The 27,919-nt window shown below is 37.3% G+C and overlaps 1 protein-coding gene, 1 long non-coding RNA gene and 1 pseudogene across 2 annotated transcripts; 2 read left to right on the top strand and 1 right to left on the bottom strand.

Moving 5' to 3' along the window:
* The first annotated feature begins 18 nt into the window (after positions 1–18).
* LOC149260759 (coatomer subunit alpha-3 pseudogene) lies at positions 19–1,392 on the top strand (annotated as a pseudogene).
* A 10,893-nt stretch (positions 1,393–12,285) lies between these two features.
* Positions 12,286–12,752, top strand: LOC149260758 (uncharacterized). Its single transcript, XR_016248339.1, has 3 exons — positions 12,286–12,386; positions 12,508–12,570; positions 12,693–12,752. It is a non-coding gene; the product is annotated as an uncharacterized LOC149260758 (long non-coding RNA).
* Positions 12,753–17,649: 4,897 nt separating this feature from the next.
* On the bottom strand, positions 17,650–23,550 carry LOC149260757 (uncharacterized). The gene is made up of 5 exons (XM_089460957.1): positions 23,329–23,550; positions 21,876–23,254; positions 20,466–21,792; positions 19,653–20,376; positions 17,650–19,448 (listed from the first exon to the last, which is right to left on the bottom strand). The coding sequence occupies exons 1-5, from the start codon at positions 23,548–23,550 to the stop codon at positions 17,650–17,652; spliced, it is 5,451 nt and encodes a 1,816-aa protein (XP_089317083.1).
* Between the last annotated feature and the right edge of the window lie 4,369 nt (positions 23,551–27,919).

The following is a 27,919-nucleotide window of genomic DNA, read 5'->3' as shown; positions in this document are numbered from 1 at the left end:
TTGCAGGTACAACTCATAATGTCATTAGTTATTCCATCGCCACATATGCTAGTAATTCAAATATGGATACAAAAAATCTTTTCTTGTAGGTGAGAATGCAGCTGCTAGTAACATTAATATGGCAATGCAACTCTCAAGTCAATAGCTTGGTATTAAGAATTTCACTCCATTAAAAGTTAAAACCTTTGTTTTTGGATCCTTACATGGGTAGCCATACATACCTCCCTACATTTGTTTCTGCACTATGGTATTCTTAGCAATAGGGGGAGGATGGAGTGAGACTGCTAGCTCAAATGTCAGAGGTCCATGAGCTTTGGTATTTAAGATTTTTCTGTTAGATGAGCAACTTATACTAGCTTACAAAGCCACAAAAGATGGGAAGTTTAGTGAAGCATTAAGGTTATTTCTTACAATCTTGCACACAATTCCATTTATTGATGTAGATTTCGTTTAGGAGGTTGAGAAGGTGAAGAAATTGATTGGAATTGCTAAAGAATGTGTTATGGGTCTTTAAACGGGGGTTAAGAGGAAGTTAAGGATCATACTGTCGAACAACAAGAGCTTGCAGCCTATTTTACTCATTGCAACATTCAAAAAGTCCATTTGAGGTTGGATTTGCCAAACACCATAGGTGTTTGCTAGGGAAATTCAGTACAACTGCTAACTTGGCTTGATAACTGCTAGCAAATGAGCTCGCTGCAAACCATGCAACAAAGGCCCAACAAGTTCTGCAGGCATGTGGGAGGAAGTTGCAGGATGCTAAAAACACTGAATTATGACTTCAGAAATCCTTTTGTTGTTTTTGGAGCAACTTTTACACCTCTATACCGTGGTTAGAAGTATGTGTCCTGTCCACATTGTACACCACACTTTATTCCAATCATAAAGGGAAATATATGTGTTATATGTGAGCTTGTAGTTGTGTTCTGGGTCTTTAGATGTAGTTCAAGAGAAAGGAAGTTAAGGATGATACTGTTCAACAGAAAGAGCTTGCAGTTTATTTTAGTCATAGCAACCTTCAAAAATTCCATTTGAGGTTGGCTTTGCTGAATACCATGGGTGTTTGTTATAAGGGATGGAGATTTAGTACAACATATAACTTTTCTTGATGACTATTGGAAAGTGAACCCTTGCAGACCATTCAAAAAAGGTACACCAAGTTCTGCAGGCATGCAAAAGGTAGCGGCAAGATGCCAAAAACCTGAATTTATGATTTTGACTTCAGAAAGCCTTTTGTTGGTGGTGCAACAACTTTTACACCTATATACCATGGTCAATCAGAAGGATGTGTCCTATTTATATTGTAAAACATGCTTTGTTCCAGTCATATAAGGAAATCTTTGCCCTATATGTGAGCTTGCCATTGTGGGTTCCGATGCTTCTGGGTGTTGAATGTGCATATTTATTTCAAGAAATTTCATTACCCATGCATATTTCCATATCAATATTGCACTCTCTACCTTTGAGAGCCATGCTGAGAAATATGGCAGGACAATCACTAACAAGTCTTGGACAAACTTGAGGGTCTTCTTAAGAGACTGGAGGAGGCTATTTATTGATCACTGAAATGACAATAGAAGTAAAACATTAAATGTTATTTCATTGCTTACAATTTGAAATTTCAATATGTGTTTTTGTTTCCCTTTCTCAGTCTCAGACAATGAAAAGTGCCAGTAATTTAGCTTTAGTTCTGGAGAATTTTTGATAGACCCCCCTGGATGTTTATCCTATCTTTATCATGCAAGTTTTCTAGTGGTTTACTTGAGTAGAAACATACACTAGGGTCTTATTATTCAACATCAGAAAGTAATGTAATTGTTTGAATGATTTTTCATATGTAGGTCCTGTCTGAATCAGAACTAGTCAAATCTCCCCATTGGACTGGGCATGGTATTGAACCAGCCTGCTGACCAGACTGGTACCTAACCAGTACAAACTGGCCCTAATTGGCTGCACAAGAGACTTAAATTTTTATGAAATTTCTAAATGAATTTTCTTGTACATGCACAACAGACTTAGGTTTATTCTTTTGATGATGACTATAGATGCAAAGTAAACATTTGTGAATTTTTCTCAATGCCTGGAAATCACAATCCTCTCTTAATTATGACTCAAAATTTATAACTTTGAAGTTGTTATGTGTTTGAATGAAAACTATTTTACAAAATGCTTAAAAGAATTGGTTTGCATCTACATAACAATATTCATGTCTATACTTGTATGTTGGCCTTAGGGCTTTAGATTTGGGTTTCTATCTTTGTTTACACAGGTATTCTAAGTTCATAACATAACCATCACTTTTACACTAGAAAGGCTTGGAAATTATATAGCCAGCTGTTTGTGCTATATGCACTTGAAAAGGTGTCATTTATTTGTTGAAACCAAGGCATATTTTAATGCAATTGACTCACAGCAGGAAGGAAAGCTATGACACAATTTAGATTTGCATTTTTTGTATATTTACCTGTTTATATGCTGAAAATTTAGTAGTGGGGTATATTGTATTCACGCTGCCTAGGAAACTTAGACCATGTGGCTTCATTCCTAATCTCAAACTAAACCTCGCAACCAAATACTGCTTCATCTCAGGAAAAAGCTATAAGGCCTTTATGGATTCAACATCTAGGACTCTTTGGTCTTATTTTTTATTTGGAGGCGAGGTCATTTTCTCCTGAAAATTAAATGCATGTTATATTAGGATCCAAGGGACCAAAATTGGCGTATAAAGAAAAAGTACTACTTTCTACACATGTTTTTATTACCAAACTAGGTACACCAAACCTTTTTTAAATTGCGAACACTAGTACTAAAATTGTAGCATTTCATAGTAAGCCTCTATGTCTTTTGTAGCTAATATCAGAGGAAGAGATTGTTGCAGCAACAGAAGGAGAGATTACCATGAGAAGTAGAGGGTTTCAAGAAACAAATAACTGATAAGGGGAGTCAGTCGTTTTTCCATATCGAAAATGTATCACAAAAGGGGTATTTGGGTCCTCAAGGAAAAGAATAGGGGTAGTTTTTCCCAGCATGCCAAACAATGTCCTTCATGGCTCCTTTTCTTTGCTTGATGGGGAGGAAGGAATAGGATTGATGAGAAATGAACGTGCTCAAACAAAAAACTTGGTACAATGAGCCTATGCCATTGTGAAATTATTGCTCCTATAGATGTTTATGCCCAAAGATCTAATAATTATGACAATATGTATTACCTGTGTCACTTTTCTTTCGTCAGGGTCCAACGATGCCATAAGATGAAATATATATGATATCTTCATAATCTAGGTGACAAAAACATAGTTGTCACAACTTCACTAAAATCACACAAGTTTCTATGAATATAGCCACTACTGTAGGAGAGGATTCCCTTCTCTCATTTGGTTACGGATGCAGAGGCTTTCACAACTGTGCCAAGGTTGAATTTTGAGCATCATCAGAGAATGTCCTACTCCCATCCTTTACTTAGTTACATCATTCAATACTCAACACTGCCATATTAATATTCTTATGTCGATATTCTTTCTGTCCTAAGCAAGAAGCTCATCAAGAGATACTCTCCAAGGAGTATAGGCGAGAGAAGAATGAGACATAGTTTATGTGCGAAGATCTTTGTAGAAAAAATATAATTGGGTCATCCATTAAATTTCTGCAACAACGATATAATATACTATGATTGTGCCATATCAGAGAGCAAGGAGAAAGTGACATAAAGTTGAGTATCAAACCAAGGGTAATGTGAGCTATAAAGTAGATTATACACCAAGTTTGTTGTGCCAATATCATTCCATATATACAAGAATGCCAAGAATATACTTACATAAAGTACAGAGATCAACTGAGATTACTGTATATGAATGAAGCTGAGATCAATGTATACAACAATGTAGAAATTATATTATCAAGATTGTACAATGAGGAGACAGATGAATAGAGATTATGCAGATAGAAAGTGTTAGGAGAGGTACACTACACCCCTTTGATGCACAAGAAGTTTAGTTATCAAATGATCAATGAAGGTGGTGTTAAAGCCGCTGCCTAATTCTATATTCTAGTGTCCACCTAAACAATGAATGGGAATATGCCTTTGATGGCAAGGGCTAGATGCTCCCTAGATTTACAAAAGAGGAGGGAACACTAAAGGCCCTGAAGACAGAGTAACACCTATCCCTCAGCATTTATGATATATCACGAGTACCACTGTGTGTAGAATTAAAGGAATTTATTATGCCAGATATTGAGGAGGATAATCTGTGTAGATAATACTATCTTAATGAGTAGCTATCCATAAATTGTCTTCGAATCAAGGCATATGATTGGTGAAGGAGAGGATCATCATCTTGTTGGATAGACAACATCAATAGCTGTATCCAAACTTCATAGTTCCCTTTGAATATCGAGAATGCAATCATCTACAACCTGCTATTAATCCAAGGATTTTATAGCTTCATCTTAAGGTGATCATCTGGCCTTAAGTCATGAGGCAACTGATCCATAGTGAGGAAAGATCTTTTGCATTCAGGTGTTTATAACACTATTCTACATAAGATCCAGATATCAAAATCAGGGTCCCTTGTAGATACTTCTTCAAGGCACCTCTGATTTCAAGGTGAGAGTTGCCTCAAAAGAGACTGTTCCACAGTGCCATGAACTTTCTTCATCTTAATTGTTCTTCAACGTGGAATCTTCAGGTGTGCTGCATCTCTTATCCAAATTGCTACAAATTTTTTGTTTATAACTGAAGATCCCTATAGATTCTTCATAATAGATAATTCTTCAAAGGATAAGTTATTTGACTATCTTGTTCACAATTTCATTTGTGAACAAGATTGCAATACTATCATAATTTTGTAGAAGCTTCTACACCTTGTAAAAAGGTCATGAATGATGTTGAGTTGTATATGATGAGTTGTTATACCTAGAGTAGTGCCACATGTAAGGTATCCAAAAAAAACTTTACTGCACAAGATAGCTTCAGGTCTTTTAGGAGAACCATTTTTTTTCTTGAGAGATCCAAGATCTGAGTTTACTGAGGTGATTTTAGTAGAATCTCAGTTCTGCTAATAAAATACTCTGATCAAAAGCTTTCACGCTTTCACTTCTTGAAGGTACAACATGACAGAGGAAAACACAATGTCCTTCATGGCTCCTTTACTTTGCTTGATGGGGAGGAAGGAATAGGATTGATGAGAAATGAATGTGCTCAAACAAAAACCTTGGTACAATGAGCCTATTCCACTGTGAAATTATTGCTCTTGTAGATATTTATGCCCAGAGATCCAATAATTATGACAATATGTATTACCTGTGTCGCTTTTCTTTCATCAGGGTCAAACGATGCCATAAGATGAAATAGATTTGATATCTTCATAATCCAGGTGACAAAAACACAGTTGTCATAACTTCACTAAAATCACACAAGTTTCTAGAGAATTAAAGATCTTAAGCAAAAATGACTAAGTGGCTATTTTGCAACAGCTTTCTATGACAATTGGTATCATGTTGGCATATCTATTTGGGTTGTTCCTTGGTTGGAGGGCTCTAGCCATTGCAGGTAAGTTCCATTTTCGTTTGTGTTGGATGTTGGAGATTACTTTTACTTGAATGAAGGGAAGGTTTCTTGTTAATAGATATGAATTTGCAATTGAAGGGACAATTTAGATGAACGTTATAAACTTCTTTAAGTAGTGATTGGCCGTCCTCACTCAACTGTGCTTCCCAGATGTTATTATGCCTCTCATTTTCCCAAGTTTCTCAAAAATCTTTGCATTCTAATTGATAACTATTTAAAATCATATTTCCTCTATGTTTTTTTCTCTCTATCTGATCTTCTTTACAAGTGGGAACCTTGCTTTTATCCCAGAGTCTACTCTTTCCACGTTGATTAGATTTTAGGCTTTGGAGAAATGTTTATTTTCCTATTGTTTTATGTTTGTGTAGGTGTAGTTCCTTGTGCTCTTTTGGTTCTGAGGTTATTTTTTATCCCGGAATCTCCAAGATGGCTGGTAAGTTTTTGATAATGAACTTTATGTTTGTCAATTGACTGAGTTGGTGTCAACCATGTTAAACCTATCACCATATGTCATGTCGTGTGAAATATTAATATCAAATTTAATTTTCTTATGAGTGCAGGCTAAAATTGGTAATGAAGATTTTGAAGCCTCATGACAAGCTCTTAGAGGAAATTAGGTTGATGTTACCCTAGAAGCTATTGAAATCACGATAACATTTCGGAACAACTGTATTTTTATCATTTTCCATGTTAAATTCATATCTATTTCTATTGTATCCTTATTCACTGATTGCTTATCAATCATGTGTAGTTTCTGAGTCATGGATATCCGATACTGTTCCAATGGAGTTTTAGCTTGTTTGGTTTTGAGTTTTTTTTTTTGTTTTTTTGTTTTTTTGTTTCTTTTGTTTTTTGTTTTTTTTTGTCTTTTTGTTTTTTTTGTTTTTTTTTTTTGTTTTTGTTTTTGTTTTTTGTTTTGTATTTGTTTTTGTTTTTTGTTTTGTTTTGTTTTGTTTTTGTTTTTTTTTTTTCTTCAGTCCGCAGTCTGAATGTTTTGCATACAAAGTTCCAATAGTGTATATGCATTTACCATCGAGGTCATATTTGTCACTAATCTGAATATTTTTTCCTTTCAGAGTGTAGTGGAGACAGGAAATAAACAACCCAGAATAATTTTTTCTAAGATCTTTGAACGAAAATATGCAATGCCTCTGACTGTAAGTCATATGTTTGCATAGTTAGGAATATGATAGACTTATATGATTTTTCTGAGTGCAAGCTTTTGTGATTCATAATGTTTATAATTTATTTATTTTTTCGGATAAATCACATAGATAATTTTTTGGTTGACGCATTTTGAATCACACAATGTGGTTCATCATCAAGACTAAGATGATTTTGTGTGTGTTGGTGAATTTGCATAAACTAGTTGCTATTTTATTGCTTACTTGGCAAGAATATGATTACAAAAGTAAAGTATCCTTGCGTTGTATTTATTATATGCAGATTGGCATTGGGCTGCTTCTTTTACAACAATTGAGTGGAATCAATGGTATTATGTTTTACAACAGTTCCATTTTTAAGTCTGTTGGTGAGTTTACTGTCAACTTCCTATTAGAAAGTATGGTACTTGTGATCTAGATTCATATTGTTCTATTGGTAAAAACATGAAGTAATTGCAAAATATATATTGGCATCATGGACTTCTAATTTGGATGGGAGTTGAACACAGGGAATCCTTTTTGTAGCTTTATAGCCTTTCATAATTAGAGGGTTTTAATTTTTAACTGAGGACTCAAATCATTCATGTGATCTTTATGGCCCTTCTATTGATTTTAATTCTTATTGTCTATCACACACTTGCCTAAGAAAATCTGTATTGATTTCAATGTTTTATCATTTAAAACAGGAATTTCATCTGGTAATGTTGCAACCCTTGGACTTGGTGTTGTTCAGGTTGCTTTCTGATCCTGGGGCCCTACTAATTGCAATGCATGCTAGGAATGTTTCACTTTAATAAAAGCTTTATTGTTCCTCATATTAATAATGTGAAAGCTGTTGGACTGTTTATGTATGGTTTTTTATGACTTCTGTCAGTGCTGTGTTGATTGACAAAGCTGGTAGATATCTCCTTCTTATGATGAGTAAACAACCTATTTAGAAGAGGATCTTTTAACTCAGTCAATTCAAATTATTTAGATATGACATGATGAGTGTTGTTCAGTTTAAAGGTCTCATATAATTTTTAATGATTTCAACAGATCTCCTTTGCAGGGATGGTTGTTTGTATTTTCCTAGTTGGCCTTGACTTTTATTTAAAATGAATCAAACTCTCACGATGGTATCTCTCTGTTACTAGTATGATGAATAGAATCATAATAGATGCTCATCAACTTATTAGAAAATGGGATTTTACATACGTTAGATTCTATAATAACCTTTGGAAGATTGAAATTCTAAGGATGAGTTCTTCATGTATCTTGGCATCATCTAGAGCCACCTAGTGGGAGAGTCACATCTTGTAACATTCACCAGTATTTTGACAGTTAGAAGTTTGTTGGTAAGCTCCATGTTCAGTTGGTAAAAAACTTATTGAAATTTACATTATTACATTGATGTCTTTGTTATGTTGAAGTTTTGTATAATTGCATTTGTGTTTTCTTTGTATAGGTTTACATTGTCTCTTTCTCCCTCGGGATTGGGGTTGTCCCCTGGGTTATCATGTCAGAGGTAATGCCTTTATCCAGATTCCCAGTATGAATACAACAACTGCTGCAGGAGATGATTCCCTTCTCTGATTTAGTTACGGATGCAGAGGGTTTCATAACTGTGCCAAGGTTGAATTTTGAGCATCATCAGAGAATTTCCTACTCCTCTCCTTTACTTAGTTACATCATTCAATACTCAGTACTGCCATATTAATATTCTTATCTTGATATTGTTTCTATACTCAAAAATAAGCTCATTAAGAGATACTCTCTTAGGAGTATAGACGAGAGAAAAATGAGACATAGTTGATGTGCGAAGATCCTTATAGAAAAAATCTAACTGAGTCATCCATTAAACTGCTACAACAACGATATAATATACTATGATTGTGCCATATCAGAGAGAGAGGAGAAAGTGTCATAAAGTTGAGTATCAAACCAAGGGTAATGTGAGATATAAAGCATATTATACACCAAGTTTTTTGTGCCGAGATCATTCCATATATACAAGAATGCCAAGAGTATACTTACATAAAGTGCAGAGATCAACCGAGATTACTGTATATGAATGAAGCTGAGATCAATGTATACAACAATGTAGAAATTATATTATCGAGACTGTACACTGAGGAGACATAGATGAACAAAGATTATGCAGATAACAAGTGTTAGTAGAGGTACACTACACCCCTTTGATGCACAAGAAGTTCAGTTATCAAATGATCAATGAAGGTGGTGTTAAAGCCGCTGCCCAGTTCTATATTCTAGCGTCCACCTAAACAATGAATGGGAATATGCCTTTGATGGCAAGGGCTAGATGCTCCCTAGATTTACAAAAGAAGAGGGCACACTAAAGGCCCTGAAGACAGAGTAACACCTATCCCTCAACATTTATGATATATCACGAGTACCACTGTGTGTAGAATTAAAGGAATTTATTATGCCAGATACTGAGGAGGATAATCTATGTAGATAATACTATCTTAATGAGTAGTTATCCATAAATTGTCTTCGAATCAAGGCATATGATTGGTGAAGGAGAGGATCATCATCTTGTTGGATAGACAACATCAATAGCTGTATCCAAACTTCATAGTTCCCTTTGAATATCAAGAATGCAATCATCTGCAACTTGCTATTAATCCAAAGATTTTATAGCTTCGTCTTAAGGTGATCATCTGGCCTTAAGTCATGAGGCAACTGATCCATAGTGAGGAAAGATCTTTTGCATTCAAGTGTTTATAACACTATTCTACATAAGATCCAGATATCAAAATCAGGGTCCCCTGCAGATACTTCTTCAAGGCACCTCTGATTTCAAGGTGAGAGTTGCCTCAAAAGAGACTGTTCCATAGTGCCATGAACTTTCTTCATCTTAACTGTTCTTCAACATGGAATCTTCAGGTGTGTTGCATCTCTTATCCAAATTGCTGCAAAATTTTTGTTTATAACTGAAGATCCCTATAGATTCTTCATAATAGATAATTCTTCAAAGGATAAGTTATTTGACTATCTTGTTCACAACTTCGATTGTGAACAAGACTGCAATACTGTCATAATTTTGCAGAAGCTTCTACACCTTGTAAAAAGGTCATGAATGATGTTGAGCTGTATATGATGAGTTGTTATACCTAGAGTAGTGCCACATGTAAGGTATCCAAAAAAAACTTTACTGCACAAGATAGCTTCAGGTCTTTTAGGAGAACCATTTTTTTTTCTTGAGAGATCCAAGATCTGAGTTTACTGAGGTGATTTCAGCAGAATCTCAGTTCTGCTAATAAAATACTCTGATCAAAAGATTTCACGCTTTCACTTCTTGAAGGTACAACATGACAGAGGAAAACACAATGTCCTTCATGGCTCCTTTGCTTTGCTTGATGGGGAGGAAGGAATAGGATTGATGAGCAATGAATGTGCTCAAACAAAAACCTTGGTACAATGAGCCTATAATTTCCACTGTGAAATTATTGCTCTTGTAGATATTTATGCCCAGAGATCCAATAATTATGACAATATGTATTACCTGTGTCGCTTTTCTTTCGTCAGGGTCAAACGATGCCATAAGATGAAATAGATCTGATATCTTCATAATCTAGGTGACAAAAGCATAGTTGTCATAACTTCACTAAAATCACACAAGTTTCTAGAGAATTAAAGATCTTAAGCAAAAATGACTAAGTGGCTATTTTGCAACAACTTTCTGTGGCAATTGGTATCATGCTGGCATATCTGTTTGGGTTGTTCCTTGGTTGGAGGGCTCTAGCCATTGCAGGTAAGTTCCATTTTCGGTTGTGTTGGATGTTGGAGATTACTTTTACTTGAATGAAGGGAAGGTTTCTTGTTAATAGATATGAATTTGCAGTTGAAGGGCCAGTTTAGATGAACGTTATAAACTTCTTTAAGCAGTGATTGGTTGTCCTCACTTAGTTGTGCTTCCCAGATGTTATTATGCCTCTCATTTGCCCAAGTTTCTCAACAATCTTTGCATTCTAATTGATAACTATTTAAAATCATATTTCCTCTATGTTTTTTTCTCTCTATCTGATCTTCTTTCCAAGTGGGAACCTTGCTTTTATCCCAGAGTCTACTCTTTCCATGTTGATTAGATTTGAGGCTTTGGAGAAATGTTTATTTTCCCATTGTTTTGTGTTTGTGCAGGTGTAGTTCCTTGTGCTCTTTTGGTTCTGGGGTTATTTTTTATCCCGGAATCTCCAAGATGGCTGGTAAGTTTTTGATAATGAACTTTATGTTTGTCAATTGACTGAGTTGGTGTTAACCATGTTAAACCTGTCACCATATGTCATGTTGTGTGAAATATTAATATCAAATTTAATGTTCTTATGAGTGCAGGCTAAAATTGGTAATGAAGATTTTGAAGCCTCATTGCAAGCTCTTAGAGGTAGTCAGGTTGATGTTACCCTAGAAGTTGTTGAAATCAGGGTAACATTTCGGAACAACTGCATTTTTATCATTTTCCATGTCAAATTCATATATGTTTCTATTGTACCCTTCTTGACTGATTGCTTATCAGTCACGTGTAGTTGTTGAGTCATGGATATCCGATACTGTTCCAATGGAGTTTTAGCTTGTTTGGTTTTGAGTTTTTTTTTTGTTTTTGCTTATCAGTCACGTGTAGTTGTTAAGTCATGGATATCAGATACTATTCCAATGGATTTTTTTTAATTATTTAATTATTATTATTATTATTATTTTTAATTTTATTTATTTATTTATTTTATATTTTATTTTATTTTTTAATTTTTGAATGTTTTGCATACAAAGTTCCAACAGTGTATATGCATTTCCCATCAAGGTCATATTTGTCACTAATCTGAATATTTTTTCCTTTCAGAGTGTAGTGGAGACAGGAAATCAACAACCCAGAATAAAGTTTTCCGAGATCTTTGAACGAAAATATGCAATGCCTCTGACTGTAAGTCATATGTTTGCATAGTTAGGAATATGATAGACTTATATGATTTTTCTGAGTGCAAGCTTCTGCGATTCATAATGTTTATAAAAAACATTTTTTTTCGGATAAATCACATAGATAATTTTCTGGTCGACGCATTTTGAATCACACAATGTGGTTCATCATCAGGACTAAGATGATTTTGTGTGTGCTGGTGAATTTGCATAAACTGGTTGCTATTTTATTGCTTACTTGGCAAGAATATGATTACAAAAGTAAAGTATCCTTGCATTGTATTTATTATATGTAGATTGGCATTGGGTTGCTTCTTTTACAACAGTTGAGTGGAATCAATGGTATTATGTTTTACAACAGTTCCATTTTTAAGTCTGCTGGTGAGTTTACCATCAACTTCTTGTTAGAAAGTATGGTACTTGTGATCTAGATTCATATTGTTCTATTGGTAAAAACATGAAGTAATTGCAAAATATATATTGGCATCATGGACTTCTAATTTGGATGGGATTTGAACACAGGGAATCCTTTTTGTAGCTTTATAGCCTTTCATAATTAGAGGGTTTTAATTTTTAACTGAGGACTCAGATCATTCATGTGATCTTTATGGCCCTTCTATTGATTTTAATTCTTATTGTCTATCACACGCTTGCCTAAGAAAATATGTATTGATTTCAATGTTTTATCATTTAAAACAAGAATTTCATCTGGTAATGTTGCAACCCTTGGACTTGGTGCTGTTCAGGTTGCTTTCTGATCCTGGGGCCCTACTAATTGCAATGCATGCTAGGAATGTTTCACTATAATAAAAGGTTTATTGTTCCTCATCTTAATCATGTGAAAGTTGTTGGACTGTTTATGTATAGGTTGTTATGACTGCTGTTAGTGCTGTGTTGATTGACAAAGCTGGTAGACGTCTCCTTCTTATGGTGAGTAAACAACCTATTTAGAAGAGGATCTTTTAACTCAGTCAATTCAATTTTTTTAGATATGACATGACGAGTGTTGTTCAGTTTAAATATCTCACATAAATTTTTAATGATTTCAACAGATCTCCTCTGCAGGGATGGTTGTTTGTCTTTTCCTGGTTGGCCTTGCCTTTTATTTAAAAGTAATCAAACTCTCACAATGCTATCTCTCTGTTACTAGTATGATGAATAGAATCATAATAGATTCTCATCAACTTATTAGAAAATGGGTTTTGACATACATTAGATTCTATAATAATCTTTGGAAGATTGAAATGCTAAAGATGAGTTCTTGGTGTATCCTGGCATCATCCAGAGCCACCTAGCGGGAGAGTCACATCTTGTATCATTCACCAGTATGTTGGTGGTCACAAGTTTGTTGGTAAGCGTGGTCACAAGTTTGTTGGTAAGCTCCACGTTCAGTTGGTAAATAACTTATTGAAATTCACATTATTACATTGATGTCTTTGTTATGTTGAAGTTTTGTATAATTGCATTTGTTTTTTCTTTGTACAAGTTTACATTGTCTCTTTTTCCCTCGGGATTGGGACTGGGTATACTAATATAAGATTTTGAAATTTTTTGCTAGATATATAATATGCCTCTCTTTGCACCTTTTGGGGCAATTTCTAGTTTTAATAAGTTAAAAATATGGTCTGCATTATTATAGTTTTTATAAAGATTATAGATCATGTGTGAGTGTTTTTTTTTTTAAATCAATTCTATAAATGTAGTTTTCAGGATTGCCATAACTCTTCACAAAATTATTTAAAGTGTGCTAGCTCAATGGAAGAGTGCCTGCCTTACAAGCAGGAGGTCTGTGGTTCAACTCCACCATGGGCTAACATGAATTAATCAACATTTTGTAGTTTATTTTTAATTAAATGTTTTTTATATCGATTAATTTCAATGGTGAGATATTTCTGGATTCATTGTTTTATATTGTCTCTAGAGAGAAAAAAGTGATCTTTAAATAAAATTTTTATTGTCTCTAGAGAGACAATAGCTAGTATTAAAGACATATTGTATCTAATCCTCTCTAGAGAGACAAAAATGAAATTGTCTCAAGAGAGACATAAATGAAATTGTCTCCTAAGAGACAATAATGCTTGTATTATATATTGTCTTTATAGAGACAATTTTTTAAGACAATAATTTTTAAGACAATAATTTTTAAAACAATAATCTTTAAGACAATAATTTTTGAGACACCCCTTTTAAAACCCCTTTATGTAATAGTAACAATGTTTAATATTTCAAAATTAACTAACCTCATAATCAATATACCTATAATAATTGGTTAAAACATCTTTCAGTAAGATAATAATCAAGATTTCAATTAAATCTTGTACGATACCTACATAATCCGCTAAACATCTTGCAGTAAGATAATAGTCTATTAAAATTTTGTACGATACCTACATCTTGTAGTAAGATAAAATTTTATGTTGTTAGGAATATCACCAATTTTAGTTCGGCCTATGTGAGTTATTTAAAAGAGGAAATTGGGAAAGAATATGACAAGAATATGACTCAAGGAAAAACCATAAAGATACAATATCATTTTTAATAATTTACCTAAAAAATATGCATTTATATTTCATAAATAAATATTATATTGAATTTAGAGAAGAAAATATTAAAGGAATATATATATATATATATATATATATATATATATTTTTTAAAATTTTTCTCTTTTCTTTTTTATGCTAAAATGAAACATCACATTTTTTTAAATGGATGATTTACTTTTCCCAATTCATATGCTGGATCAATAAGATGGGAATACTTAAATCCTTAGAAGCATTTTTGCAAGGAAGAAAGTGGCTCATTGATTTAGATAAAGAGACAAACATTAATTTTTTTTTAAATGAATGATTTACTTTTCCCATTCATATGCTTGATCAATAAGATGGGAATACTTAAATCCTTAGAAGCAGTTTTGCAAGGAAGAAAGTGACTCATTGATGTAGATAAGGAGACAAACTTGGGTAAGATCTTCTCACTATTGTCTTTAATTTTTTACTTTTTCTCTTTTATGCTGAAGTCACACATCACATTTTTTTAAATGAATGATTTACTTTTCCCATTCATATGCTGGATCAATAAGATGGGAATACTTAAATCCTTAGAAGCATTTTTACAAGGAAGAAAGTGGCACATTGATGTAGATACAGAGACAAACATTAATTTTTTCTAAATGAATGATTTACTTTTCCCATTCATATGCTTGATCAATAAAATGGGAATATTTAAATCCTTAAAAGCATTTTTGCAAGGAAGAAAGTGACTCATTGGTGTAGATAAGGAAACAAACTTGGGTAAGATCTTCTCAATATTGTCTTTAATTTTTTAAAGAGTCCTTTTTCCAATGGTTCAAGCAAGCTCTTTCTCCTTTTTCACATAATTTTATCATAAACCAACATGTTCCATGGCTGACTCCTTTTTCTAGTGGTTCAAGCAAACTCTTTCTCCTTTTCACGTAAGTTTAATCGAAACCAACATGTTCCATATCAGCATTACCAGAGGCTGACTCCTTTTTCCAATGGTTCAGGCCAGCTTTTACTCCTTTTCACATAAATTTACCAGCATCAAGCCCACTTCTACTATCAAACAAATCTTCATCCTCAAAAAGCACATCATCAAAGCCCGTTGATGTTCGCCTGTATACAAAGCTAGAGCTTAGTGAAGAATCTCACAAAAAAATACTTGTACTATCAAGCAAATCTTCATCCTCAAAAAGCCCACCATCAAAGCCCGTTGATGTTCGCCTGTATATAGAGCTAGAGCTTCGTGAAGAATCTCACCAAAAATACTTTCTGTAAAAAATAGTTGTATCATCATCTTCATTAGTTTCTACCTGTCCACCATCTTGTCTCTCATTGTCTTCCTCACATTTCGTTGCACCACCTTCACAGAGACATGGTTTTATAAAAAAGAAAAAGAAAATCAAGTAATATATAAATCACATATCATATAAAAACCATTTTATATTTATAGCTCTCGATTTCTTTTCATTTTTAGAGTCCCTTATACAAATTCTCCATGAATTCACATGTGTTAAATGAATTTCCCTTTGAATAATGAATAAATCATAAGAATAAGAAGGCGAACGATGATAAAGTCTTTCCCTATTGAGTACAAATTTAGTTGGAATAGAAAGGTGAACGATGATAAAGTCTTTCCCTATCGAGTAGAAATTTAGTTGAAATAAAAAGGTGAACGATGATAAAGTGTTTCCCTATCAGGTATAAATTTAGTTGGCAGCTATTGTCGAGGAAATCAAAGAATCATTTGAACCGGAATAATATGAAGAAACAAAATACATTCCTTTCTTGTATTTACTATAGAAATGGTTTTGAGAAGAATTAGAAAATTAGGAAAAATAAAGACATCAGGTACAATGATGTATTACAACTAATAGCTCCCTGGTATTTTTTATCATAAATATTTTGCAAAACTTAGAAATGAATCAACGTGTTTTTTTGGGTGAGCATCCGATGTAAATTGTGTTTAGGTATAAAAGGGTGGTGTTAAATAATAACGAGTTTTTTTCCCTGGTGAGATTCCCAAGAAATATTATAGTTCACTTCTATGTAATTTCTCTCGTGAGCATCTCATGTAAATTATGTCTAGGTATAAAAGGATTGTTTTACACAACAACGTGTTTTTCCTGGTAAGATTTACAAGAAATATTGTAGTTCACTTCTATGTAATTAATTCTTACAATTATTTTAATGTTTACTTTAATGGGCTTATCATACATATGGATGCCATAGAGATATTGCACTTGAGATTCCCAAGAAATATTGTAGTTCACTTTTATGTAATTAATTCTTACATTTACTTTAACGTTTACTTTTAATATTTACTTTTAATGTTTACTTTAATGGACTTATCATACATATGGATGTTATAGAAATATCCGAAACATTTGGTTATACCACTTTCAAACAACATAACTTTATCATTATTATTTAAAATTAAATGTATATTCCATATGCCATGACTCTCCTTGTATATGTCAGTCTTTTTCTTATATTTAATATTGTAGTTCACTTTATGTAATTAATTCTTACATTTACTTTAATGGACTTATCATACATATGGATGTTATAGAGATATTGCACTAAATCCAAACATTTGGTTATACCACTTTAGAACAACATAACTTTAGCAAACAACATAGATTTACCATTATTATTTAACATTATATGTATATTCCATATGCCATGACTCTCCTTGTATATGTCATTTTTTCTTATATTTAATATTGTAGTTCACTTTTATATAATTAATTCTTACATTTACGTTAATGTTTACTTTAATAGACTTATCATACATATGGATATTATAGAGATCTTGCACAAGTAGAAACATTCGGTTATACCACTTTCAAATAACATAAATTCACCACTATTATTTAATATTTATATTTAAAATTAAATATATATTTCTTATATTTATGTCAATTTTTTTCTTATATTTATGTCTTACACATTTTTTTGATTTGATGTTATAGAGATATTGCACCAAATCGAAACATTTGGTCGGTTATTTGGTTATTCAGTTATACCACTTTCAAAAAAATAAATTCACCACTATTATATTTATATTTCTTATATTTATGTTAGTTTCTTTTTTACACATTTATTTTGCAATTATTTAAAATTATATTTATATTTATTATATTTCCCCCATATAATTATTTAAAATTATATTTATATTTATATAATAAATATAAATATAAGAAATTCTTATATTCATGTCAGTTTTTTTTTTTTCCACTGGGAAAATCAGTAATTTTCATTAATATTAGAAAATTACATATAGTAGATGCCTTGGCATTGCTGTATTGATCATACAAAATTCACCTCACAGGGTGTTGTGTCAGAGAGTAATACAAAAATGTGCTGGGTACATACATTAGTAGTCTGGCTGTTCAAGCCTATTCGCGTCCACAATAGGATCCTTTTCCATACAAATTTCCATAGTTATATACAGTTCCATCATGTCAAAAAATACTATCCATTACTGTCAGCTATCGGGACTGTTGTCCCTCTGTTCTCTCTGATCTATGTATGGCCTGTGGTAAAATCTGTGTTCTTCGGCTCCATTCTGCTCCACAATTAGCCATTCGCCTCTGGGAAGTGTCGAGGCCTCTTTGGATAATTTGTCAGCCTCGCTGTTATGTTCTCTGTAAATGTGTAAACAAGAGAAATGATTAAAAGCTGCTTTGAGAGTGAGAGCATCATGTAATATATTGCTGAGTGTGTGTGTATGACATGTAGTGACATTATTGATCCAGTTAACGACCACCATTGAATCCCCAAAAATGTTGATATTTGAATGCTGATGAGTTAATGCAAAATGCAATAGATTCCGGATGGCTGAAAGCTCAGCATAATTATTTGATCCTCTTCCGAATCCCATAGATACATGGTATCTGTGATTTTCATTTATGTGCAGCACGAAACCCCCTCCACACCCCGCTTGGTTTGCAGCCCCGTCGAAAAATGCCCATGGGGTCGATTTGTCTATATTGGGCATGGGTTGTATGGTTCTGGGTTGAGGTGGAGGCGGATCGGGTAGTTCTTGGTACGCAGCGGTGATGGTGGCTTCAACCCGGTTCCAAGATACAGTGAGATCCTCGAAAATAGCACGATTCCGCGCAAGCCAGGTATACCAAGTTGCTACGAGGGGGAGATTTAGAAGTTTGGAGCCCGGGTGACTGAGTGTCCATGCGGTCCAAGCACCCAATAGATCATCCCCAGTCCAGTTCCCTGCAATGCCCAATTGAGTGCGAATGTTGGTCCATAGGGTGTGTACAGCAGGGCAGAGTAGAAATATGTGATCCGAGTTCTCTGATGCGGCCTTACAGAATATACACCAGGAAGGTCCATAGATGGATCTGCGGGTAAGATATTCGCCTGTGGGGACGATACCTTTGAGGGCACACCAGAAAAATAGTCTGGATCGAGGTGGTGCCTTAAGCTTCCAAATGATATGCCACCATGAATGTATTGGATCAGGTATTCTGTGGGATATGAGTGCTCTGTACCCATACTTTGGAGCGTATAAACCATGATCCGCAATGCACCAAATGAGTTCGTCCGAACCTTGCTTGATGCGAATGTGGGATTCCGATAATGCAGCAATATAGTGATTCCATTCCTGATGCCATTGTAGCGGAAGATCCAGTTGCTGGGCTGATTTCCATGCTTGGGAGAATATGTCTGTGCGAAGCTGATCGACGATATGAGCAAAATGCCGAATGTCTCGGTGATGAAGATGTGTAATAAGATCCCGGTTGAGGATGTGTCTGCCCCCACAGTTGATCCATGGATCCAGGCCAATCCTGCCCGTCAAGCCATCATTGATTCGCCATACAAGATTATCTCGAATGAGGGGAAGGGAATGAATCAAGGCCTTCCAGACTGATGAGCACCCCTTCGATGACCAAGTTGGTAATCGAGCCCAATCCAGAATATTCTGGGGCCATATATATTTGTGATAGGATACCTGTGTCCATAGGCTTTGGCTGGTTAGTAAGGTCCATCCCATCTTGGCAGCTAGTGCCATGGCGAAATCAGGAAGGTCTTTGAGGCCCCATCCACCCCATTTTTTGGGCAGAGAAATTTTCTTCCAGCTAATCCATGCAAAGATTCTTTTATCCTGACTCCCATTCCAGAGGTATCGATTGCACAGCTGCTGTAGTCGCCCTAGGATATTCCTCGGTATCCACGCTAGTGCCATCCAGAAGACCGGGGTAGCCTCTAACACAGATTTAATGAGCACCAATCTGCCAGCCCTAGAGAGGTATCTGAAGCTCCAGCCTGTAAGTCTTTTTTCCAGTTTGTCCACCAACCAGACCCAATCTGCTATCCTTTGGCAAGTAGGCTTTAGATTGAACCCCAGGTATTTGAGACCTCTATCTAGAGGGTGGACAGTGTAGGGGAATACCTGAAGGGCTATCCGGGATTCCTATACTGAAGTACGAGCGCAAGTGATGGTAGATTTCAACTGATTTGGCAGCATACCTGTAGCTGCAGAGAAAAGATGCAGGATCTTTGAGAAGGTACGAAAGTCTCGAACACTGCCATCAAGTAGAATAAGAACATCGTCCACAAAGAGCAGATGTGTGAGAGTGCATAGGTCGGATATGCGGAGGCCCTCTATATCTCCAGCCCGTTTAGCAAAATCCATGAGGCGGCTGAGACCTTCCATGACCAAGAGGAAGAGTAGAGGTGATAGGGGGAAGCCCTGTCTCAAACCCCTTTCAGAGTGGAAAAAAGGGAAGGCCGAGCCATTAATGAGGATACTGAAGGATGGGGAGGATATACAGGCCATGATCCAAGTGATGAAGGCGTGAGGAAAGCCCAGGTGGATGAGAATCATTTTTATATAGAGCCAGCTGACTCGGTCGAAGGCTTTTGAGAGGTCTATTTTGAGAAGAATGGCTTTCAGATGCCTAGACCAGATGGAGTGCATAGCTTCTTGGGCAAGTCCAATGGCCTCGTGAATCTGCCTAGATTCAAGGAAAGCAAATTGCTGCGGGGCAATGGATCGGGAGAGGATAGGTCTAAGACGGTTTGCAATGGTCTTAGATATGATTTTATAGAGGCAGTTACACAAGGAGATGGGCCTGTAGTCATCGAAGGATGCCGGGGAATCCGATTTAGGGATTAGTGCAATGAAAGTAGAATTGATGGCATGATAGATAGAACCCGTAGTCCTGCTCTCCTCGACCACCCCCAGCAGATCCTGTCCCAGTACATCAAAGAAGGCTAAGTAAAATTCAATGGTCCATCCATCCGGCCAGGGCTCTTGTCCTTTTTGAACCATTTCAGCACTCCTTCCAGTTCCTCTGCCGAGACCGGGTCATTTAGATCCTCCACATCTTCTTCCTCCACGAATCTCGGGAAGTGATTTGCCACATTAATGATATCAAGTAGGTTAACTTCCCGAGGACACTTGTATAGATTCCTGAAATGATTGGTGCCCAGGTGAGCGAGCTTGTTGTAATTATCTGCGATATTGCCATCCGTGGAGGGGAGCTTCCAGATAGTATTTGAAACTTTCCTGCACTTTGCAAAGTTATGAAAGAACTTCGTGTTTTCATCCCCAGCTTGGATCCATAAAGCCCTACTCCTTAGTCTAATGGATTCCTCTCTCTCTTTGAGGATCTTTGCTTTTTGATTCTCCAAATCAATTAGCCTGCATTTGTCTGCAGCTGTTATGAATCCCAATCCTCTTTCGTCGGTGAGAGAGCTTAATTCAGCTTCAATTTGGGTAAGCTGAGCCGAATCACGGTCCTGTTTCTCCTTTGCCCACATAATTGATATATGTTTTATTTCAGAGAGATTCCTGCAGAACCCTTTGGCGAGGGATTCTGTGTCATTGATAGGGTGAGAGGACCAGTAATCCGATATCATCTTGACATATGATGGATCCTTCAGCCAGGTATGATTAAATTTGAAAGGTGCCTTGGGTTTCTTGAAAGGACCCTGAATCTCCAGGTATATAGGAGTGTGATCCGATAATCCCCCCGAGCCAACCCATTGTCTGAAGAGATGCAAGCGCTGTTGGAGAGTCCCCTTCATAAGAAATCTGTCAAGTCTGCGAGCAAGTGCAGCATCCCCAACCCGCCGATTCCTCCATGTAGGGAGAAGTCGCTGCATGGGTATATCCATAAAATTTGTTTGCTCAAGCAGATTGGTCATATAATCAGTAATGGGGTCAAATTGAGCATCCGAACCCCATGACTCCCTGAAACCCAGAGAGAAATTAAGGTCTCCTCCAATGATAACCTGGTCTTCATTCATCATAGAGAGGTGTAGAAAATGCTGCCAGAACGATTCTCTCTGGGAGCAGGGAGCATATACATTGACAACTCTGAGATTCATGCCGAGTTCAGCGGAGAAAATGTCAAGGCCAATGAACCCCGCTCCTCCCCAGGTCGAGTCCATCTTAATGGAACGAGGGTTGATACCAATGGCCATACCGCCAGATCGTCCAACGACATCGATGGTAGAGTAGCTCCAGCCAGGGGTCAGGGCTTGCATGGCTTGAGTTATCTGGTCTGCAGAACAGAGGGTCTCTTGGAGCATGATGATATCGATAGATTCAGATTCAATGAGCCGCTTCATGGCTAGTTTCTTGGAGGAACTAGCCAGTCCTCTGCAGTTAAAGGATAGGCACTTCATGGGGGAACACCTCTCGGGGTGTGTCCTGCTCTAAGGACCCCGTCAATGGTCGATTGCCGGCCAGAAACAACCTCTGCCCCGGCTTGTTTTATAGCCTTTGAGAGATGGGATTTTCTCCCTCTGGTATTCAAAGAACCCCCCTCAGGAATCACAATGCCCAATCCCGAATGTCTGTCTGTTGGCTCTTTGGCAGGATTCCTTGACCGGAGAAAATATGAATGAGGTGGGGAGGACTCCAAGGGGAGCGGGGAGGAACTAGCCGCGGGGGAGGATGTGGATATGATGGGATCAGTGTTGCAGATAAGTGGGGAAGATGTTAATGCGCAGTGAATCATGGAAGTCTGTGAGGAGGATCCAATATCATGAATAACATCAAAAGAAGAAAGCAAGGAAGGGTTAAGAGAACCCGAGATCGTACCCGCTTCTGCTGCCGAGCGTGCCCTGGTCTTTGGTGGAGAGGGCCGCCGAAGTCCTGGATCGACCGCGGGAGATGTAGTCGGTGGGGGCGGGCCCGCAGAGGGAGGACGAGAGGTAATGGGGGATGCCGTCCTGGTAGGAGCCGGGGTTCCTCTCGGAGTATCTTCTGCTTTCTTGTTGAGTGGGCAGTCCTTTGCGAGGTGTCCCACTTTGTGGCATCGTCTGCATCGGAAGGGAACTCCTTCATAGTCCAATAACTGCACTCTGATACACCTCCCCCACTGTAGAGTGATCTGTTCCTCAAGTCCTTCACAGGTGTCTAGGTGGACCAGAATCCGCGCAAGAGTTCGACTCCTGGATTCAACATATGTGCGATCATAGTCCAGATACGTCCCCAGAGCATTTCCAATCCTAATGAAAACTTCTTCTGCCCAAAACGGTAATGGTAGTCCTGGTAGGCGAACCCAAATTGGTCCGGCTCCGAGCTGTTCCCATTCTGGATCGAAGAGGGGGCTCCAGCGCTTGAGGAGGACCAGGGCCATTTCAATATGCCAATATCTGCCCAGAACCAAATTAGTTTGACTTTCATTGGAAAATTGAAGGGAAAACCATCCTCTGGGGAGGACATGGACCACAGGTAGATCGAAAAGAACTCCGCCCCAGATCTCCTGTACCCATTGCTTGAGCCTCTGCACCGAATATGTCCTTCCCCTGACGTGCCCTACCAACACAGTGTTCGCAATATCCATGTAATCACCGAGAGGCCTCGATTCGTCGAATTTGATGGCGATGTCCCTAGCTGTAGCCCTAACACACTTTGCTTTCTTTTTACCAGTGCGGGGAGCCGACGGATGATCTACCAGAGGATTTGTAATGCCTTCCAGGGATGGGGGTTTTGCAGGGCGAGTAACGACAGCAGGTGTCTCAAAGCATCCGGAGTGACGGACTCCCGGAACAGAGGGACGAGATGCAGGGGGAACCGACGGCGAGGGGGAGGGCACCGAAAGGAGGGGAGGGGCCTGCGGATCAAAAGAGGGCGAGGGAGGCGTATGGGAAGCCAAGAAATGCAGTGAGCCCGACGAGAGCGGGGGACCTCAAAAGGTGGAGATTCGATAGGGTAAGTGCCTGCAGTGGTTGGTATGGTTCGATGAGCGGCAAGCGAGATGGAGGGCGGGTGCTGCGGTAGACGCAGAGCAGTAGAAGATGTGGACGGAGCAAATTGTGAGCGAGAGGCGAAGCTAGGGTTTCCGAAAATTGACTTGTCCGGCGAAGGATCCGCCGAGTAATCCACCGCTTCTAGCTCCATGTCATCCATAACTGTCTCTTGAGTGGCAACCGAAAACGACTGGTGGAGAATCCGATGGAGATGCTGCTGCAGTAATGTCGTAGGGTTGTGACCGCGACAGTAACCGATCAAGAAAGAATGACGAAACCCTAGCTGCGACGAACTGCAGTCGAACAACGAGAAAAACCCTTAGCCTAACCCTTTGTGCGTGCGCGCCATCTCCTCCCTATCTTCATATGGTTGATATTCATGTCAGTTATATTTATATTTATATTTATTATATTTATGTCAGTTTTAACATGTTATGTAATTATTTAAAATTATATTTATATTTATTATATTTCTTTAAAATTATATTTATATTATTAATGGGGTGTGTTAGTGTCAGTCTTTACAGCCTTCCTCCAGTGATCAAATGTGCTCTTACATAGTGATTTTGAAGTGTCAAGGTCAAATTTTGTCATTTCAGTGAGTCTTCAAGCAAAATTTGGTCACTAGCCATTAGGTCTAGGGTTTGCCCAAATGTCAGTCCATGTCATCATTCAGCTGAGCTTATCATCATTCAGAGGTTTGTCATCGTCATGACAGTGTCTAATGGGTCATTTTACACCATGTTCATGCTTCAGTTGTGCCTAGGAAAGCTCATTTCCCTCTCCTAGGGTTTTGAAGGCAATTTCTCTTGGGCGGCTAAATAACCGGCAAAACTTGTTTCCAGATGTTCATACACCTTCCCCTATCCTTAAAGTACCTTATCAAACACTTCCCATCCCTTAGATCCGCCAAATTGCTCATTTTTCCACAAACCCTAGTTTCTAGCTACAACTTGGCAATTTTCTAGGTTTGACCTGTGTTTTTTCCTTTTCGACCCCTTCCCCTCACTCAATCTCTGAGATTCCACTTTCCCCTACTTCCTAACATCCCTCCCCACTCCCAAAAATTTCCCCAAGAATTTAGAAGCCCTCTATCCCCTTCATTTCGCTCCATTTCGACAAAATCCCTTGTTTCACACATCGGGACAAGTTGCACTCAAATGATGTTTCAGAGCAATAAAAGATGAATTTTACAAAAATGAGAGAGGTTTTTGTCCACAACATGCCAAGGAAGAAAAACCTCTTTCACTTTTTACACAGGTGTCATGTTTTGAGAGAAATGTCAAAAATACCGGCGAGAACGAAGGTGCTCCAAGGACGGTTGGCCAAAGCACAAAAATGAAGGAAAACGCCCGATCCACTCCAAATTTTGGTCAAAGCCTCTTTGACTGAGCATGGTACTTTATTGGGGACTCCCAGCCCAAATTTCAAGAAATTTGGAGAAATTTTGTCATTTGTGAATTTTTTGTGCCAATTACAGGTTTTTCCCAAGAACTGGTCTCACCCCGGGTGAGACCAGTTTGAAGGGCTGCTCGGAATTTTGCAAACTTGGCATTTTTGGAAAGAGAATTCAAAAAGAAAAATTACCAATACTTGGGAGAAGCCTGATTTTGAGTTTTGAGCCTCCAAAAGCTCAAAATACATCAAAAAAATGACTTTCTGCCCACTTTTTGAGTTGCAGAAAGTGACCTTGGGAGAAATGGTTTTTGAGGGGTCAAATCAACACCAAATTCAGAAATTCCACTTGGGATGGAAAGTAGACAGGCCAAGCTTTCCAATGAGCCATCTTGTACCTGATTTGGACCAGTGGAACCCACTCAAAAACAGTTGTGAAGGGGTGCGACCAGAACTTCCAGGGGCGCGACCAGAACTTCCAGATTTGCCAGAATTCACATTTTTGGTCAAAAAACACTGTTTTGACTATGGTTGACTATTTTTACTTGTAGATGATGGATAAATGTAATATGTTCATGGCACTTTGGTAGATTTTATCTTTCTTTACCCTTCTAGAAGCTTCCATGATGTAAAAAGTGAAAAATTAATGCATGGATGAGTTAGCTAAGTAATAGAGGCAAGTTGTTTGGCTGCCTATTTTCTAGTTCTTAGTTTAGAATTTGTTCAAACTGCTCCTAGAAAGCTGAGCTCGACCCCTAGAGGTGGGGAAAGGAGTTAGATGGTCTAGATGGTCTATATTATGCTCTCTCCTTCTCATTTTGATGGTTGGACTCTTGTGTAAGGAAGCTTTATTGTATATTGTGCATCTATTTCTGCAATTGAAGGCAAGGAAAGCCAGGGTTTTACAGACATCTTTGAGGATTCTTGTGGATCTGATTGTTGATGGTGTGTTCTCTACATGTTCTTGTAAGTTTGTTTATGTGTTTCACATCTCTCTTATGCTTCTAAATTGGACAGATGAAGTGGTAAAGTTTGAACTCATGTTTTGACATGCTCAGCTTTTTAGTTTGTTCAATTTTAATGTTTTCTACTGTCTAGAGAGGATTCGAATTGTGTGTTTGCCCTCTTTAGCTTCTCCTCTATCATCTCTGATCATCCATCTCAGATTGAGACATCAGCACTCATTCCTACCTTGCCCCTTAGATCACCCTGCAAAAACTGTGCTCAATCCCCGCACCTTGAATTGCACTTCCACCAATTGCCACCAAAAACCCCAAAAATCATTAAATCAACCCCCTTATCAATTTACTAGCCTAAAATCTTTATTATTAATTGGTCAGCCTAATCATATTGAAAGATCTATCGAATCTGACCCGAGAGAGCCTTCTCATACCTCGTAGGGCTAGCTACGAGGTGAAATGGTTTGATGTAGCCTTGAGAGTTTGTCTATCTCAGCCTAGGTGAATTCCAAGCGCTAAATATTGGCGACCATACTGGGGAGAAACAAAATTGTTAGTGGGTTGATGTGTTTGTTTCATAAGTCTTAGACGGAGCCTGAAGTTACGCCAGAAGCCTTCGAAAACGCTCTTGTTTTACATCAGCGTTAGTAGATAAACGCTGCTTCAGTCAATCTCCGTGAGCTTGTGAAAACAACACTTCGATTGCATTTTACCCCAGTACATGTATCAAGTTCAAATCTGATTGTTGATAGTGGACAACGATTAGACACTTGAAAGGCTGAATCATTCACTTGGCGACTCCTTTCACTGAAGAATCCAGCAACCTATGCTTCATGGTGACTTCACTGCAGGAAGATCAGTAGCTGTGAGATTTTCATGATGGACCTAATTGCAAGAAGATATGCTCCCTTGAGCCGAGATCACATCCCAGGTTTTCCAAATAAAATTCCAAAGGTAGATTGGTCAAGGAATTTGCCTACATTTAATGATGATGGTAAGAAGGATGCTGCTTTACATCTAGTTAGATTTCATATGCATATTCGCAAGTTGAAGGTGGATTTTCCTGAAGATTGCTTGATGAAGATATTCTTGGCCACTCTGGAAGGTAAAGCCCAATCATGGTATGAAGGTTTGCCGCCTGCTTGTATTTATTGCTTAAAGGATTTTCATGCTATGTTCATCGAAAGATATAAGGACTCTTATCCATCATTAAATTTAGTTCAAGACTGTTGCAAGCATGCCTATAGTTTTATTGAAAGCCTTGAGAAGTTTTATGAAGATGATAATTTTATGGACTATGAGATCATAGAGGCTTTGTATGAGAATCCATTTCAGCAACATGAAGAGAACCTAGAGGATTCCCATAGAGACGATCATGAAAATTTGCAGCAGGACCAAGATTTTAGTATGGTGGAAAATGAAAAAATTTCACCTCTTGACAATGAACAGAAATTGCATGAAATGGATCAGCAGTATGAGGAAAATCTATATTCTCCTTCACTTGAAATCAATGAAGACACTCACTGTGTGAACAAAAGAAAACAAAAGGTATTATCTCCTCTATCTGAAGATGAGATAGATCTACTTTTGAGAGGTCTTGTTCCGGCTCAAGTTAATGCAGATTTGCAGTGCACACATGGTCAAGAAGATGATGGTGGATCTTCTTCCTCTTCTGAAAAGGATGACAGTCTTGTAAGAAGCTTTATAGATCAGCAGGTTGAAATTTGTTATATGGTTGAAGATGGTGAAAGAGAAGAGCTCATTTCAGATCTGCCCATAGAAGAAGACAGCATGCAAAGCCTACATGAGGAGGTAATTCAGTCAGTTCATGAAAAGCAAGATGACATCTTCATTCAAGTAAGTGAAACAGTTCCTTTGGATGAATTTATGGTAGATGATAGAACTGTCATTTTTGCACCTCAAGAATCAGCTGAAGTTTCTTTCCTTATGATTGAAGAATGTAATGAGAATCCGGCTGTCATATCATATGAAGATCATCTACCATATTGTCTAACCACCGAAGGTTATAGCATACAGGATTACCTTTCAGATTCTTCATATGTTTCATGTGCTGAAATGTTTTTCCAAGAAGAGATCTGCTCATCTACTTGTTCAGAATTTTTTGAAGCCCATGAGCATACTTTTATCGAAGCACATGATGAAGGAAGATCAGAG

The sequence above is a fragment of the Pinus tabuliformis genome, chromosome 6 (genome assembly GCF_031772625.1).
Source record: "Pinus tabuliformis cultivar Carrire ecotype Pingquan chromosome 6, CPIR1, whole genome shotgun sequence".
In the NCBI taxonomy this organism is placed as follows: Eukaryota; Viridiplantae; Streptophyta; class Pinopsida; order Pinales; family Pinaceae; genus Pinus; species Pinus tabuliformis.
This window is presented reverse-complemented; position numbering and strand designations above follow the sequence as displayed.

Bases quoted from the DNA above. Each gene is read 5' to 3' on its own strand.
- LOC149260757 (XM_089460957.1), bottom strand. From the start codon at position 23,550: ATGGATGACATGGAGCTAGAAGCGGTGGATTACTCGGCGGATCCTTCG. The intron at 23,255-23,328 runs GTCCCCCGCTCT...TTTGATCCGCAG, and splicing joins TCGAATCTCCACCTTTTGAG to GCCCCTCCCCTCCTTTCGGT. The intron at 19,449-19,652 runs GTATGCTGCCAA...AAAGACTTACAG, and splicing joins TCTTTTCTCTGCAGCTACAG to GCTGGAGCTTCAGATACCTC.